The following is a 16042-nucleotide window of genomic DNA, read 5'->3' on the forward strand; positions in this document are numbered from 1 at the left end:
CTTGGGCACTCATTCACTCCAGGGAATGCGCCAGCCATTGTTGTGAGAGAATTTGCAAGAACAATCAGTCTCCAGACCCTGTCAAAAGGTGGTGCTTTTGTTTATACCGCCACTAGAAATTTGGGGGAGACACCGGGCTCCGCGGAATAGCGGGCAGGCCGCCTGTAGGAGCGGGAGCTGGGGACGGAGGCATGGGCCCGTCGGCCAGCGGGCTTGATCGGGGCTGAGGAGGGCCATTAGACGGTGAGATGTTGCCGGCGCTGTTGCTTCGTGGCCGCTGGTCGAAGGGCATCACGGGTCTCTGCATCCCCGGCGGACCATAGGGACCGGGGCTCTGGGAGCGAGGACCCCGTCCAGGTCCTGGGGGCGGCGGGCCACCTGGGTATCCAGCCGGGGACATGGGCCGGCTACCAGGGTAGGGACGCGGAGGCGGCGGGCCGTAGCCAGGGCCGGCAGGGGATCGTGGACGGCCTTCCTGGGGGTAGAAGCGCCCAGATGGAGGGCCACGGCCACCTGGTCCTGGTGACCTCGGGCCACCGGGGCCCATCGGCGGGGGACCTCGAGGACCAGGACCACCAGGACCACCTCCAGGAGGTCCGCGCGGGCGAGGCTTCACAGGGCGCGCCGACAGGCAGCTCCGTGGGACCACACCTTGCTGAGACCGATCGAGACGGATGCAAAGAGCCTAAGAGATAATTAGCACAGGTAAACGCATGGACCGACGTGGAAAAAACAAGACTTACCCATCCATCATCGTATTCATGAAGCATTCGAGCCAGAGTACCAGCACGAAGACCCAATTCATCTTCCATGGACGGATTGAAGTCCATCTGCACGCGGTAAACATTCGAAGGACCACCGCCGGGACCCATCATGCCGGATGAGATGGATACTGCATCCGCACTGCCAGCAGGGCTGGGAGGCGAGGGGCCTCGCGGTTCCCCGGTTGGCGAACGACGAAGGTCTTTCTCAGAACCGATGGCCGCACCGGCAACCATACCCGCAGCGCCTGCAGCGGCAGCAGTTCCATAAATGGCAGCTGACTGCTCGGAGACCGGCGTGGTAGAAGTACTGAACGGGTTGACTGGATCCTGGAACGGGTCTTGCGGTGTGGTTGGAGGGGAATTGCCTGTGAGGTTGCGTGCAGGGGCGGCAGAGCCACCAGCGCTGGCGTTGAATCCTGCGCTGGCGCTCATATCGGGGGAGAACTTGGGGACAGTGCGGATCTGGGGAGCGGCCGAGGGACCGTTGGGGCCAGACATCGGTGGAGCCGATGAAGGCGGCGGCGGCGCGGGAAGACTTGAGCCCCCGAATGGCTTCTCGTCCTCCTCTTCCCGGGCCTTTCTCTTCTTGCGGATCAAGAAGAAGGCGAGGAGTGCAATAAGGGCAACGCCGGCGACACTACCGGCAGCCACACCGATGATCACACCGGTGGACAGGCCACTGCTCGAACTTGAGCTGGGTGCGGACGTGGGTGAGGCTGTGACGGAAGCCGTCGACGTTGCATCGAGATAGTTGTTGACACCACCAACATTGTTTGATGTGGTTGTCACCATGGTGTTGCCGGCTGGCTGCTTCGGGTCATTGTTGGAGACATGTGTGATAGCGGCAGCAGCAGCATCATCGGTCTTGGGAGCCGCCGCCGGTTTGTTATTCTCATTATCCGTTTCAGTCGGCTTGGCCTTTTCAGTGTCGGTGTTTTCTGTCTCGGTGGGTTGCGCAGGCGGCTGCTTCTCCGTTTCGGTTGGCTTAGGGGCCTTTTCGGTGTCGGTGTCCTTCGCCGTCTCTTTCGCAGGCTTCTGCTTCTCTGTATCGGTCTCTGTCTCGGCCGGCTGGTTCTTCACAGTCTCCTTGGGCTGCTGCTTTTCTGTCGGAGCTGCCTGCACTGCTGGCCCAACACCCATCGGGGGGTTACTGTTGTCCGTGGGTTTGGGGTCATTGTCGTTGTTCTCGACCGTAAAGAAATGGAATTGAGGATCGCGCTCTTCCAGCTCTTCGGGGCTGCGAGCGTGGAGGTGATGGCCGTGCCCGTGTGCCATGTTGACGGTTCACACGAAGGGATCCAGAGTCAGAAAGCCACCAACTCGGTCCTGAACGAGAGGTAGAGGGGCGCGGTGCTAAATTCCAGAGCACTCGCGTAGGTCGTGTGGGTGATTGGAATGTGGAAGGAATGGATGACTACAGGCGAAGCGCACGAGTCCAAAAAGAACGACAAAGACAAACAAGGAAAGGAAAGGACGACTTCCAGAAGTCCGGGTGAACGAATGGGCAAGAAGGGAAAGCACGAGGCCGGAGGTCAGGGCAGGGAGACCCTGACGGCGCACTGTAGTTCCTGTTGCCGGGGGTGGTACTGCCGATACAGCCTTAACTGAAAGCGGGAAGGATCAGGGTCAGGCAGGGGTCCTCATTGGCCTATGACGTATGGTCCCTGGTTCGCGGATACCGTCCATTACGCGTGTTTGTTTGCTGCTTACTTCGGCCATCGTCCTTATTGTGTCTGTTCGTCGTGAACGAGATGATTTCTCTGCAATACGAATCACCATCCGCTCCTCCATCAATTCCGGATCCCTCACGATGCCATTGGCAAGGCTTCCAGAAGCCACCGGGCGGCCCCCTTAGCATCACACCCGAAGTCGGTCTAGCGTCGCCCGGGGCCCATTTCGCTAAGCAAAACCCTGCAACGCGGGGCTCGAGCCCTGGCCTCTCGCCCAATGCCCATCCACGTTGGCTGGAGACGATTGGCGTCCAATTTCCGGGCCTGCCGTCCGGCATAGAAATCATGCCTGGATCGCACCAAGATCTTTAATAAGCGGGAGAGTTAGTGAGAACGGGGCAGTCATAGCGGAGAACGCCAAGTCACATCGCTTTTGCAAGAATAGCAACGCTAGGTCGTAGCCCAAGGTGCTGGAGGCCGATTGGGGCTCGAGGTCGAGCCTGTGATCGCCGAGGTGCGTGAGCATGGTGGATAATGATCTTCACCCACGGCCAATTCCGCCCTTCATGGATGATTGCCGCTTTATGATGGGCTGGAGAAAAACGGATGCCCAAGAGCCTGGAAAGATTGTGAGATCGTCGTGGAATGTACTGAGCGGTTGGAGCTCGCCACATACCTCGGCGGCGGAGAGACGCTCGCGGCTCTCGTAGCATAACAAGCTCCGCACCAAATCGCGGCCCTTGGATGAGGCTCCTTTCAGGACATTTTCCCAAGGCTGCGCCGGGAGTGGGTGGAATTCCACCTTGCCCCAATCAGGCAGAACACCGATTTCCTGTTCCTGTCATTAGTGTCTGCCCTGAAATGCGCGAAACAAGAATCAAACGCACCGGCCAACGTTGTTCATCCGGGGTCCCCAGTGTCTTGAAGATGGAGAAGATAAGTGATAGGTCGCTGCCGACAGGCCCCGAGTCAAAGAGCGCTGGATGCCCTACCACGATGGCTTCGGCCACCACACATCCAGCGGCCCACAGATCCAGAGCGGCTCCATATCCCTTGAAGCCGAAGAGAACCTCTGGAGCTCGGTAACAGGTCGTCCCCACATCCGTGATCTTGAGGTTGGCGGGCTCACAACCCGGATCGCCCGCCTTCCACGAAATCCCGAAGTCGGCGAGATATGCTGGTCCGTCCGGGGAGTCCAACAGAATGTTCGAGGGCTTGATATCCCGATGGATGATCCCCATGTCGTGGATATGCGCCAGCGCAAGAAACATATCCCTCAAGATTGAACGTGTCTGTGCAGCAGTCACCATATCACGCCGGAGCAGGTGTTCATAGTCGTACCGCAAGAAGGGAAAGACCAGGACCAACCTGCCGCCGTCGAGGGTGAAGGTCTCTACCAAAGAGATGACATGCGGGCCACTGGCCTGTCGTAGCAATCGGGCTTCTCGATGCGCATCGTGAGGAGCGGTCATGAGATGCGGGATCGTGACCTTGACCGCACGGAGAGTGCCATCGTCGGCCTTGGATTTATAGATGGTTGAATGCAGCCCATCGAAGTGATGAAAACAGGACGTATACTGACCGAGCTTCTCACCCGTCCATGGTGCATCATATGGATCCGGGTCTTGAAAGCTTTCTTGCACCTGCTGCGGACTGCTGATGACGGGGGCTACAGAGCCCGTGGCCTCGGCGGCATCAATGGCTTGCTGACACATGCGGTCATACTCCTCCCTGGAGGTGGCCTGGCCGTAGGCTTCATTTTCATACCGCTTGGCTTGTGCCTGAGCCTCTGCGAATGCGGCCGAGGAAGAGGCCTGCTGGTAGACAGTGGTGCTGGAGATGTGATCTATTAGCCAGAATCCTCGGCAGTCGACACGGTCCAACTAACAGAGACTGGATGGTCGTCAGCCGCTCCGTAAATCCCAGCTCCGTCCTCCAGCTTGCCATAATCATTCACAATAACAATCATGGAACTAGTTTGTTGTACTTGCTTGGCAATCGATAAAGTGATGTCAGGTGACGGCCGCTTCTGCAAGGGCCGGAAACCAACCAAGACCAACATACCCGGCTGTGATTGGCGTGTGCTGATAAGTACCGTAATACACGGTTCCCCGCTCCGTCACCGTCACTACGAACCCCAAAGCCGTCCTCGGCGCAATCCAACCACGCTTCCCTTGATCTGGTCAGGCTCACTTCATTCTCAATCTACCCTCCCCCAGTTCGGGTTGTCCTCTTGTTCTCCTTCCTGCGAGCTCCTCTCTTCTTGTAATGCGCTTCGTGCGCCTGGACATTACCGACTTGTGACACACCCTGCCCCAGCCATGGAGCTCTCACGACAGGAATATCCGGCATTGCTGGTAAGATTGGCTATCCCGAGCTCCAAGAGACCCCCGTGAGAGCAGCCCCAGACTGATTGCCAATGATTGTGCACTCAACTAGGCCACCCTGCAACCTAGCGAAGCTACAACCGTCCTTGGCGATCGTATCCGGCTCATCAACAAGATCAATGCCGATATCGCGGATTGGCTTCAGGTGCGAGCTCCTTCAGAACGTTCGAGGAATTGATACTGATGAGGTTGGATTAGGAACGACGTCGTGTGGAGGAAGCCTATGCCGTGAGCTTGCGGAAATTGGCAAATCGCCCCCAGATAGATGGAGCGGCACTGGGGTAGGTTCAGCTTTGTCTCCACGAGCTTTGCCTTCAACTCACACAACCAGAATCTTCCAAATCCCCTGGCAACGCATCATCACTTCCACTGAAAAGCTCGCCGTGTCGCACGAGACCTTCGCAAGCAAGATCGAAGAGGATGTAGAGCGACCGCTCAGAGAGTACAGCTCCAAGAATCGAGATATGCAACAGATGCCCAACATCCAGAGCAATCTCACGGGGCTGGCCAAGAATGTGGAGGCTGCTCAGAAGAAAGTTGAAAAGTCCAAGGAGAAAGGCCCCAAGGGTGCAGATAAACTAGCCAGCGCAGTCGCCGCGGTGGAGGAAGTCAGCCAACAGTGGGATTCGAGGGCTCCATTTGTGTTTGAGCAGCTCCAGGCGGCAGACGAGGGCCGGCTCAACCACCTTCGAGATGTTCTCACCCAGTACGAGACGCACGAAGTGGACCAGGTCGAGCGCGGCCGTCAGTCTGCCGAGAGCTGTCTGAACGTTCTTCTGAATATTGAGACGGCGGATGAGATCAAGACTTTTGCCGCCAAAGTGAGCGGCAACCGGACTGTAAGCTCTCCAGTCCCACCGAGACAGCAGCAGCAGCAGCAGCCGGAGGAAACGCCCACCGTCACAACTCCAGAACCAGCACCAGTTCCGGCAGCGACACCTCAAACCGCAACCGCACCCGCACCCACCGTAGATGCAATAACCCCGGTTGCTGCACCGCCTGTGGCCCCTACTCGCATTCAGAGCGATTCGGCCAGCCAGCGGTCCCAGAGATCGGAGCCCTCAATGGCCGCGCGAACGCCTCCAGCACCAGAGCCGGTAGCGCGACACACTCCGTTAGGAGGTTTGCGGCGACTGGGCACGGTCATGAACCGGCGAAAGAGCGTTATTGGACCGTCAGCCGGAAGTTATGAGAGGAAGCCCGAGAAGAAGCACCGGAGTCCGTTTTCCGCCTTCAAGAGATCCGACTCTTCGCGAGACGCACAGATCCAGCTACCTGAATCTCCCCCTCTCTCCGCTATAGACCGCCCCGCAACGTCCTTGACCGAAGAGGAATCGATCCGGAACCCAAGTGTGTCGCAGGATCGTGATGCAGCGGAGACAATTACGACAATCCCAGCAGCTCAGCCAGCACAAACTACCACAAACGGCGCGACTTCACCAGAAGAGCAGGCTGGACTGGCCCGCGGTGATGCGACTCGGCCGCGGGTTGATTCCGAAGGATATACAGAGCGACCTTCGACAATTGATGAAGTTACTCGTGCACAGAGAGAAGCAGCAGGGTATGTATTCTATAAATCAAAAGGAACGGCAATCGCTGACGGATATGGTGAATTGTAGTTTGGATGAAGCCGCCATGAATTTGACGATTCGAGACCAGCCAATTTTCGAAGACGAAAGCCAGGCGAAACAGGCGATGGATGATATGGCGAATACCCTTCGAATGGTTTGTGTCAACTTGTTCTCGAAAGCCAATACCATGCTAATTTATTGGGAACTCCAGGGCATTAGACGAAATGCCGGCACCATTCGCGGACGCCGCGATGTTCGCAACACAGTATTTGTTTCTAACCCCAGCAATGAGGCTCTGGCAACCCAATCCAAACCGGAGACTCAGCCGCCAACGTCGCCCATCAAGCACACCGCGACTCCGAGCACTGCGACGGATGATCACGCCATGTCAGACACCACCTCGGTTCGTTCTGGACACACGGTCCACGCAGCTGCCCTTCACCCTGAACTCCACGAGGCCGGTCTGAACGCATCCATTATTGAAACTATTAATGCATGGTTCTCGGACGGCGTCGTCACCAAGTCCTTTGTGGTTGGGGAGCTAGCTCTGGCACACAATGCCACCGCCGGTGTCCCAGCAGACAAGTTGCGGGTTCGTCTGGACAACTTCCAGGTACTGGAGAAAGTTGCGGCGAACCCACACTTTGTCCATGAAACCGCCAAGGATGCCTCTGACGATAAACGAGGCGAATACGATATCCAACTAAGCAGCATCGGACGTCCCATGCCAACTGTGGCATTCAAGTACCAAGTGCATCTGGACGGAGTCGATTCCTCTTCTTATTGCCCCGTCATCTTCAAGCCCGTCTGGAACCTGGAAGAATACCAAGCCAGCGCCATCATCTTTTATTCTCTGAATCCAGCCTTCGGCTCCGCTCCCAATGAGTCTATCATCCTCAAGAACCTCGTTCTAACCGTCGGCCTTGACGTCGCTCCTGAGGACGAATCTACCAAACAACTGCGCGACTCCGTCGCCCACGCTACCACTGCCATGATGTACCCCAACTCCGGCGCAACCTTCCGCCGCAAATACTCGACCGCCACCTGGAGGCTCCCTGAGCTGGAAGTCAAACCCCCAAGCGGCGCTGATGCAGACGGCAAGTTTCTCGTCCGCTTCTCGACCAGTACAAGCGGGCCGCGCAAGGGCAACGTCGAGGCCAAGTTCGAGCTTCAGTCTTCTGATGTCAGAACCTCCCATCTGGGCATCAGTCGTGCTGTGTCGGACGCGACGGAGGTGGATCCCTTCGCTGATGCTGGATCCAAAGACCCGCAGCAGTCTTCTTCTACCGCGGCGGTTTCGTGGCAGGATGTTCCGACGACCCGCAAATTGGTCGCTGGGAAGTACGTCTCTTCTTGAAACGCTGGCCTGGCCTGACTTGACCCACAACGTCCGCGCGCTCTCGTTTGTATATACCCTTGTCTGGAATATCTTTTCCTTTTTTATTGTGTCCGCCAGTCTTTTGTTGTTGCAAGACATAAACGGTGAGATGGGAGGAAGTTGAGTTTGTGCTTTGAGCTCTTTTCTTTCTTTCTTTTTTTTGGTTGCAAATAGCGATTTTCCTGTGTGATTTGGGCAATGTAGCTAAATATCTGAACATGCGCCTGTGTATCTTTCTAATCTTGCGGGGGTTACCTCTCTTTTCTAACTGGATATTGTTTCTCTCTCTCAATACGTTAATACCACTACCTTATCAACCCAGCCAGACTAATTAGACATAGATAGACATAACACTGCATTTCCATGCATCGGGGGTTCATACAACAAAGGAACTGGGAATAGAATCAATCCATGGATAGTAATGTAAGGTATTAGCTACACTCAGACAAATTCAAATCCTCGCAGCACGGGTGGTTTTATCATAGAAATCCAACGTCATCGCAGCCAGAAAGCAGGGTATATCCTTCCTCTCCTCCACCCAGAACTTGATGAGGGGTTTGATTTCCATCGCGAAGAGACTACTTGGCCCACCAGATATCTTCATGGTTCCATTCTCGCCGTCGAATACAATCGAATTCTCTTCGCCATTCCCCATGCTCCCTGGCCCACGCGAGTCGGATACATCACCCTCGCCGTGGCGGTAGGCTGGTGAGAGATGGAACATGGATGTGACTCGGACGCGTCCGTTAGGGAGGAAGTCCAACTTGTAGCCTAGTAGGGAGGCAACGGCCTCCCGGAATTCGGAAGATTTGGCTGTCCAGATTTCTTTGAGACGCCGCATGCGCTTCTCTTTGTCTGCGACCACGCGCTCCATGTCTTGCATCTCCAGCCTGAGGCTTTCGATCGTGCTTGCGGGTACGGATTTGATCTCGGCGTTGGCGCCCTGCTGTAGCTGGACGAGAAGATCCCGATTTTCAGTTTTGAGAGCTGTCAGGGTCGACATCTTGATTTTCTCTGCCTCAGCTGTTGGATTGTCGCGTAGTTCTAGAATTCGTGTGCGCGATTTGGATTGTAGGGACTTGAGCTGAGACTTGGCAGCGTCGAGCTCGCGGCGGGCGAGGGTCGTAGCTTGCTCAGATTTGGAGAGGGAGTCTTGGAGCTTCCGGTTTTTGCGGGTCAGCACGGAGAGCCGCTCGCTCTCGGCTTCGCTGTCAGCTGGCGAGAGAGGACGTTTGGTACCGCGAGCCTCGTCCTGCGGTGGTGGGGCATCGTGCTTGGAGAGTTCCTCGTGGGCCTTTTGGAGGTCAGCGCGGTACTCGTCCACAAGTTTCTGGAGCTGTGCGATTTGCTCGGATTTTTGCTCGTCGAATCGGTTCTCTTCTGCGTTCATCGTTGCTTCTTCGGTGTCAAAGATCTTTAGCTGTGCGCGCAGATACTCGACTTCCTTGACTGCGAGAGCGCGCTGTCGCTCAAGTCGGGCTCGAATTCGAGTTTCTGCGGCCGCGGCGCTTCCAGAAGCAGAGGTTCCTGCAGCACGGAGCTTTTCTAGTTCCTGCTTGAGATGCGTTCGCTCGTTCTCAAGGCCCTGGATGGTCTCATCTTTCTCTAAGAACTGAGCGTTGATGTTACCTAGCCGATCAACAAGCGTAGCTTTTTCGATCTGCTCTTGTACCAATGTCCGAACCACCGCCTCGGGGGAGTCAATCTCGGCAGATTGGCCATTGTCCTGGAGAAGGCTGGTCCATGACTGGCGCTCGTCCTCCAAGACTTGCTTTTGGATTTGCAACGTCTCGAATTCCGCCTCCAGTCCCTTCATCAGCTGCAGCTGATTCTCCAGCGATCTCTTCTGTTCCTCGACAACTTCCACGTTCTTTTGAACCTTCCGCAGACGCCGCAGCTCAACTGTCTGTTCACGGTTTGTCGTCTCTAAGCTCCGGATGTGGTTGACCTGCTCTGAAAGTTCTCGTTTCAAGACAGTGAGGGTTTCCGAGTCGCTGCCCTCTGCCTTGAGCCGAATGTTCTCCGACTCCAACTCCGCGGCTTCGGCTTCGCGCTGAGACAAGCGTTCTTGCGTGGTCTGTTGGGTGGTTCGGGCGGTCTGCAGATCATTCTGAAGCTCTTCGATGGTCTTCTGTAGCGAGGCACGAACGGTCTCCAGCTCGCTGATTTGATATTTGAATTGCCGGTCCTTGTCGGAAAGCTGAGCTTGTGTGTCATAGGCCTCTTCTTGCAAAGTCTGGTTCTGGTCTTGTAGCGCCCTGATCTTTCGCTCGAATCCCGTTTTGTCGTCCAAAGATTGATCTTGCACTTCCTTAAGCTCTTTGGCCAGCGCCTCGCTTTTATGGGTGGCGCGATTGGCTGTCGATTCGGCAGCCTAGAAAACATGAGCGAGGGAGGACTGGGAATGATTGGGATGACAGACCTGCGCCTTTTTAAAATCCGCATCCGCTTTCAATTGTAAATCCCGGACTTCTTTTTCGTGTCGGAGCGACTGCAGCTCTCGCTCCTGTTTGAAGTTCTCCAGCTCGTATTTCAGAGTGCTCACTTGAACCCGCAGCTCATCCTTCTCAGCATCATGGTGTGGTTGTTGAGGCGGTGGTGGAGCAGGCCGAGTGGACTGTCGGAACACGCTCTGTGCAGGTGCAGATGGGGACGCAAAGCCGGCCACCAGCTGCGACGCAGGGCGCGTGTTCTGGCTGGTATCCATGGCAGTGACCCATCCACGATTGGAGATTCACGCAGGCGCGTCCCTGATGGCCGTGGTCCCGTGTTGTGCTGACTCAGCACCGGAGAGCTTTCTGTCTCCCAACCCTAAAGGGGTTTAGCGTCCAAATTTTGCAAAAAAGATGGATTTTCTTGTTCCACCGAATTCATTCATTCACTCGCTCCCAACCGCCATTTCCCCCATACCACCACACATCCGACACCATGGGCAAGGACAAGGTCGAGAAGGAGAAGAAGCGCGCTGAGAAGAAGGAGAAGCGCGCCGAGAAGGACGGTGTGCACAAGAGCAAGAAGGATAAGAAAGAGAAGAAGGACAAGACTGCTCTTGCTGATGCAGTAGAGAAGGAGATCACTACCCAGGTCCTGGACGGTCTCGATCAGGCGGCCTCGGCTGCAGTGGTCAAGACAACCGTCGATGTCGCCGAGCCCATGGAGATCGAGGCCCTCGTGGGCGCCCTGGTGCCTTTCGCCCAACCGCTGGTGGAGGACAAGACCGCCAAGAAGGTGCTCAAGAGCGTGAAGAAGGGTACGTTCTACTCCGTGCCTCGAATGGAATCAATTGTCTATTTCTGCGAGAGGCGCACAGATGTTGCGGCCATCCTCCGCTGTCCTACCTACGTTTGCTGACTTTTTTTTTTTTCATTTTTCTAGCTGCGGTCAACAAGTCTCTCAAGCGTGGTGTGAAGGAAGTCGTCAAGGCTCTCCGGAAATCGCCCATTCCTCCCGCCAACACCACCATCACGGAGCCCTCCGGCATTGTCATCCTCGCTGCCGACATCTCGCCCATGGATGTGATCTCGCATATCCCTGTTCTGTGCGAGGACCACGGTATTCCCTATGTGTTCGTCACCTCTCGCGCCGAGCTCGGTGCCTCGGCCGCCACCAAGCGCCCAACCAGTGTGGTGATGGTGGTTCCCAAGTCCGGCAAGGGCAAGAAGGGCGAGTCCGAGGACGGAGAGGACTTTGGCAAGGTGTTCGAGGAACTGACCAAGTTGACGGAGAAGGAGGGTAAGAAGTTGACGGCATAAAGATGTCGTTGTCTTGTCTTCACTATTCCCATTTTGCTTGTTGAGTTCTGGATGTACAGGGTTTTGTTTCTTTGCTAAGACAGTGCATGTCTTTGGGGGTTTGGCCTACGGATATTTATGATATTTGCTCTGTCTACTGCAGCTCGGCGTTCTTCAATGGTGTATTGAAAAAGGGCAGGAAGGATCCCAATGAAAAATCACCAACCTCCAACCCTCGCACGTACTTGGTAGTGCCCGAAAAAATAGACTGTATTGGTCTCAATTCGTCCACATGACGTTTGTAAGTGATCGTCAATCAGTTTTCTTCGAGATCGAAATGCAGCCTCGACCGGTCACACAGCGACACCGAAGCCGCTGCTTCACTCAAGGATTCAAGAATAATGTACCAGTTGCACAAAACCGGTAATCATCTGAAAACCCCTTTATAACAGTAGGGCGGACTAACTACTGGTTTAACCTTGCATCACTTCGCACACTATCGGCTGCGTGGCGTGAGCATTCCCAGTATGTCATCTCTCAACAAGGGATGAACACCCGCATGCCACCCAAAAGATATCGAGTCTAGCCAATCAGAATACAATGCCCCAATCTAGTCTGAGCAATCTTACTTGTCGACCTGTAAACTATCCGCCCTTGCGGGCTGTTTTCGGGAACTGCCCTGCCTCAGAACGCTATAAGATCAGCCCTTCAGGAACGCCCAAGGGCTCGACGACAGAGACAATTTTTCTCTTTCACTCACTTCCTGTCGTTTTCTCTTTTCTAAAGGAACTTTTGATAGTGTCCCGATATGCCCTCGCTATGTCTTCTTCTCGCCGTCTTGGTCCTCGTCACCATCCACGAGACCCTGGCCCACCCCATCCGGACGGCCCGATGGGTGAAAATAGGTCAATATCCGGATGCAGAGGGTCGGGGTACATGGAAGGTTTTCCAACGAGAAGCGCGCGATGCTCTGTCCGAGTACACACCAGGAGCGAGTAATCAGGTCGGTTTTTTCCTTTGATATCAGTGAGAACTTGGGTTATTAATTGAAGGGTCATCTTGCAGAACCACTTCTGGTCTGGCGATAATCCAGACGAAGCACTCGAGCGAGAACATGCATACACGCTCTCGGGTAGTCCGGATCGTCCGTATAAGCGGTTATCGTCGCCCTCTGGGAAGTCAATTGTCTCGGTCTTGGTTCCCATCTTGCCTCGTATACTACCCGAGCAAAACCATCGATTCCTGTATCAGTATCATCATCTACAGGACGAAGAGCAGAAGCGGAAACAGCAACAGCAGCAACAAGAGGAAGAACGAGAACAGCATGAATTGACTCAATTGGCCAACGCACTTGCATATATACCGTTGACTTATGGCGATACACTGCAAAAAGAAAGCACCGGCAGCGGTTCGAATTATCACAAAACAGAACCGGAACAAGACAACCGTGAAGATGGTTCATCGGCATCATACATGGTGATATCCAGACACTCGTTCTCACTCTTCTCATACCGGATTTCTCTCCCCCACTTGCATATCCACCTCGAACTACCGGGATTCCCTTTGCGGCCCCTTTCAGGAATCTTCACAACGGTGATCACTCTCGTAGCTATGATCTGGATTGTCATCCTGACCGTCTCACTGGTAGAGCTGGTCGATTACCTATGGCGGAAGCTACGGGGCACTAGGGCTGCGGTCGCTTCTGCAGCCATAACGGATTGCAGCGTGGTACCGTCCGGTGGTGGGAAGAATGCCTATGACACTTTGGGCAATCCTGGGCGAATTGAGGTTGTTCCTGTGGCCTCGAAGTATGAAATTCTTGCTTCAGAATCGGACTCAGATTCCGGGTCAGAAAGTGATATGGAGAAGTATCGCATTCCGTGATGCGAAGTGGGAGCATTATACAGTACGTAGAGTTAGTACATAAGCATAATCATCTTAATACAAGTCTTCAAGCGAGGTTTTCTTGTTGAATTTGACTCTCGATCATCTATCGTACATTCTTTTGCAGAAACCATATCAACACGGGACTTCAAACAAACTCGCTCGCTATTAACCAAAAAAAAGAATCCTAAGCGCGCTGGTCATGCTCCAAGGGCTGGTACCAGTTCTGGTTGTCGACACCCTTCTGACGAGGACCGCCAACATCGTTCCCACTCTCAGCGACGTGGCGCTGGAACTTGTTCTCCGCCGCACGGCCAGGATCCTGCTTCGAGCCAATTTCAGAGTTGAAGCTGGCGTTGTTACTGTCATTAGAATCAAACCCGCCTTCCGTTAGGTTCTTGCCCTTGGGCTTCTGGTTCAGATTGCTCTGATAGCCACTGCTGCTGGCGGCAGTAGTATGCTGGCCGCCCATCCTCTCAGAAGCAGAGTACTCGCCGACGTGCTGGCCCATCTGCTTCTTAGTCGTTGTGGGACCACCCGTATAGCCCGTCTCGGGCAGGTGACGGCCTGGGAAGTTGCCCTGGCCACCCAAGCCCTCGGGGTACTTCGTCTGGCGTTCGCGGTCCTCTCGCATGGCGCCTACGGGCGCGGAACGGAGGGTCGAAGCGGACGAGGTGTCGGTGTTATTCAAGGTAGACTGTTGGCCTGACACGCCCAACGGCTCCGCGCCCCAGTTGTCGGCGAAGCCACCGCCATGACGGACGGACTCGGCAGCCAGGGAGTCGTTGGCCACTGGGCCTGAGGGCTCTTTAATTGGTTGGCGAGATGCTGTAGGGTCGGTGGTGACCTTGCTGCTGCGGTGGCCGGGGGGAATGGGAGTGCCTTGGAGATCCATTGTGATTTGATATAGGGAAGTGATGGTAGATAGTAATAATTGCAAGAGACCAGGAAGGTAGATTGGAAAAGATACCTATGCTAGATCGGTTGAGAGAGCAAATTTATATAGGAAAGAAGGATCATTCAGATACGACGCAATTGAGAAAAGGAATGCTCTCCAAGTATTGTGATATCATAGTTACGCTATTCGCCGGTCTTGAAAGAGATTCCAGGATCACCGCCATTGCCCGACTGTGCTTAGGTGGCGGATAAAGAAGTCTATACAAGGGAAACTAGTGGAGTCTGCTGTGATTCATCGAACTGCTTCTGGTAAGACGAGTAGTGTAACCGGGTCCACTGTTCTCCAGCAAGCCTTACTTCGTTGACGTGAGAGCTGCGGGAACCAGAGCAAAACTGGGCAGCGGCGAGGGTTTGACGTCAAAACGGTGCAAACAGTGCAAACAGATCTATACAGCAGGAGGAGACAAACCTTGATTATTACTATTATCATTTTATGTCTACCGTAACTATCTAAACCCCATCTGAACTAATTAGAGCAGCTTGTGGACATGTTGGATAGCTGTTGCCAACTGTAAGGGTAGACGACAATATCTACAGCTACATTTTGTGCAAGGAACGTGTCTATTTTTGAACTGCAGATTCAATTCACTCGTACTAACTCCCAGATTATTTATTGTACACATGCTGATCTATCATTTGTTCCGGCTCGTCGCTTCATGAGACAAGTTGCTTGGTTCCCCAACTCCCTTACCGGGAGCAGTGGCCTTATGCAATTCCTCTCCCGAAATACGGGCACTGCTTTCCACACTCGCGGGTTCACGGAGAGCACTATCCTCATGACCGGAGAGGCCCCCAGAGCCGACATTGACGGTCCGCTGGTCGGACGATGACCAGTCGCTAGCAGTAGGGGGTTGATCGGGCAAAGGCAGGTTAGCCTTGACCCGGTCGATCTGCTGGGGCTTGTCGGTGTTTTCGTCGATCAAAGACTATCACGCAATTAGCATATGCTAGGTAGGGGTTGCTGATTCAGCTCACCTTCATGGCAGAAACGTCCGAGTTCGACGGAGGTTTGCCGTGATGGTGGTCGGCAATACGGGACTCGGGCTTGCGCAGGTCCTCGCGGGTGACGTGGTAGGTTTGTTCAGACATGATGAAATTTGAATTTAGACAGATAGTAATGGGTTTTAGTTGCTTTCTAGGAAGTAGGTAGATTTATATAAGGACTGTGCCAAGGAATGGATCGCTGTGGCGATTCCGAATAGGATGACGACACTATCATGGCATCTGGTGTCCACTGCTCCACTGCTGACTCCAGGGCAGTATTTCTTGTCGTTTCAGGCAAACCAGTCGAGATAGCGTCAAGTGGCGGGACAATTTCTTCCTATGCAGGTGGGGATGTCGCAAGGCCCTGACTGGCCTGGCAAGAGCCAGGATAAGCTACACCTGGATCTGAACGACATAGATGTCATCACAACCACTGGTCCAGAAACAATGCGTCCCCAAGGATTAGTAACGAGGCATGCACAAGCTTCAATCCCTCGCGATCAGGCGTGTCGCCATCGGAATGTTCGATCAAGTAAGAGCAAGTGCTTGTATGATACTTGGGCTTTATTCAAAGGGTAAGACAAACGAAGTGTGCTGCCAGGAGTAAATGCAATCACTGGAAGGTCCGGTTTTAGTGGTGTATGGCCGGGCTGACAAGCAGCCAATGAGAATTTGGCACACATGAATGTACCTAGAAATGACAGTGATAAGCATCT

The 16042-nt window shown here is 54.5% G+C and overlaps 9 protein-coding genes across 9 annotated transcripts; 3 read left to right on the forward strand and 6 right to left on the reverse strand.

Moving 5' to 3' along the window:
* Positions 1-112: 112 nt before the first annotated feature.
* N7510_002857 (SH3 domain protein) lies at positions 113-2039 on the reverse strand (the record flags this gene model as incomplete). Its single annotated transcript, XM_056974784.1, has 2 exons — positions 113-685; positions 744-2039. 2 exons carry the CDS (start codon positions 2037-2039, stop codon positions 113-115), a joined length of 1869 nt encoding a protein of 622 aa, XP_056834740.1.
* Positions 2040-2777: 738 nt separating this feature from the next.
* On the reverse strand, positions 2778-2960 carry N7510_002858 (uncharacterized protein; the record flags this gene model as incomplete). The annotated part of the gene is made up of 1 exon (XM_056974785.1): positions 2778-2960. The coding sequence occupies one exon, from the start codon at positions 2958-2960 to the stop codon at positions 2778-2780; it is 183 nt and encodes a 60-aa protein (XP_056834741.1).
* Positions 2961-3016: 56 nt separating this feature from the next.
* On the reverse strand, positions 3017-4403 carry N7510_002859 (putative cell division protein kinase (Ctk1); the record flags this gene model as incomplete). Its single annotated transcript, XM_056974786.1, has 4 exons — positions 3017-3052; positions 3111-3266; positions 3322-4248; positions 4323-4403. The coding sequence occupies 4 exons, from the start codon at positions 4401-4403 to the stop codon at positions 3017-3019; spliced, it is 1200 nt and encodes a 399-aa protein (XP_056834742.1).
* A 352-nt stretch (positions 4404-4755) lies between these two features.
* Positions 4756-7749, forward strand: N7510_002860 (uncharacterized protein; the record flags this gene model as incomplete). Its single annotated transcript, XM_056974787.1, has 5 exons — positions 4756-4791; positions 4874-4966; positions 5020-5102; positions 5153-6382; positions 6441-7749. 5 exons carry the CDS (start codon positions 4756-4758, stop codon positions 7747-7749), a joined length of 2751 nt encoding a protein of 916 aa, XP_056834743.1.
* A 472-nt stretch (positions 7750-8221) lies between these two features.
* Positions 8222-10477, reverse strand: N7510_002861 (coiled-coil domain-containing protein MAD1; the record flags this gene model as incomplete). Its single annotated transcript, XM_056974788.1, has 2 exons — positions 8222-10144; positions 10193-10477. 2 exons carry the CDS (start codon positions 10475-10477, stop codon positions 8222-8224), a joined length of 2208 nt encoding a protein of 735 aa, XP_056834744.1.
* A 221-nt stretch (positions 10478-10698) lies between these two features.
* On the forward strand, positions 10699-11522 carry N7510_002862 (40S ribosomal eS12 domain-containing protein; the record flags this gene model as incomplete). The annotated part of the gene is made up of 2 exons (XM_056974789.1): positions 10699-11020; positions 11146-11522. 2 exons carry the CDS (start codon positions 10699-10701, stop codon positions 11520-11522), a joined length of 699 nt encoding a protein of 232 aa, XP_056834745.1.
* Positions 11523-12309: 787 nt separating this feature from the next.
* N7510_002863 (uncharacterized protein) lies at positions 12310-13385 on the forward strand (the record flags this gene model as incomplete). The annotated part of the gene is made up of 2 exons (XM_056974790.1): positions 12310-12504; positions 12567-13385. The coding sequence occupies 2 exons, from the start codon at positions 12310-12312 to the stop codon at positions 13383-13385; spliced, it is 1014 nt and encodes a 337-aa protein (XP_056834746.1).
* Positions 13386-13572: 187 nt separating this feature from the next.
* On the reverse strand, positions 13573-14280 carry N7510_002864 (uncharacterized protein; the record flags this gene model as incomplete). Its single annotated transcript, XM_056974791.1, has 1 exon — positions 13573-14280. One exon carries the CDS (start codon positions 14278-14280, stop codon positions 13573-13575), a length of 708 nt encoding a protein of 235 aa, XP_056834747.1.
* Positions 14281-14974: 694 nt separating this feature from the next.
* N7510_002865 (uncharacterized protein) lies at positions 14975-15431 on the reverse strand (the record flags this gene model as incomplete). Its single annotated transcript, XM_056974792.1, has 2 exons — positions 14975-15268; positions 15318-15431. The coding sequence occupies 2 exons, from the start codon at positions 15429-15431 to the stop codon at positions 14975-14977; spliced, it is 408 nt and encodes a 135-aa protein (XP_056834748.1).
* Between the last annotated feature and the right edge of the window lie 611 nt (positions 15432-16042).

This window comes from Penicillium lagena (genome assembly GCF_028827675.1).
Source record: "Penicillium lagena strain IBT 129212 chromosome Unknown utg000002l_segment0_segment0, whole genome shotgun sequence".
In the NCBI taxonomy this organism is placed as follows: Eukaryota; Fungi; Ascomycota; class Eurotiomycetes; order Eurotiales; family Aspergillaceae; genus Penicillium; species Penicillium lagena.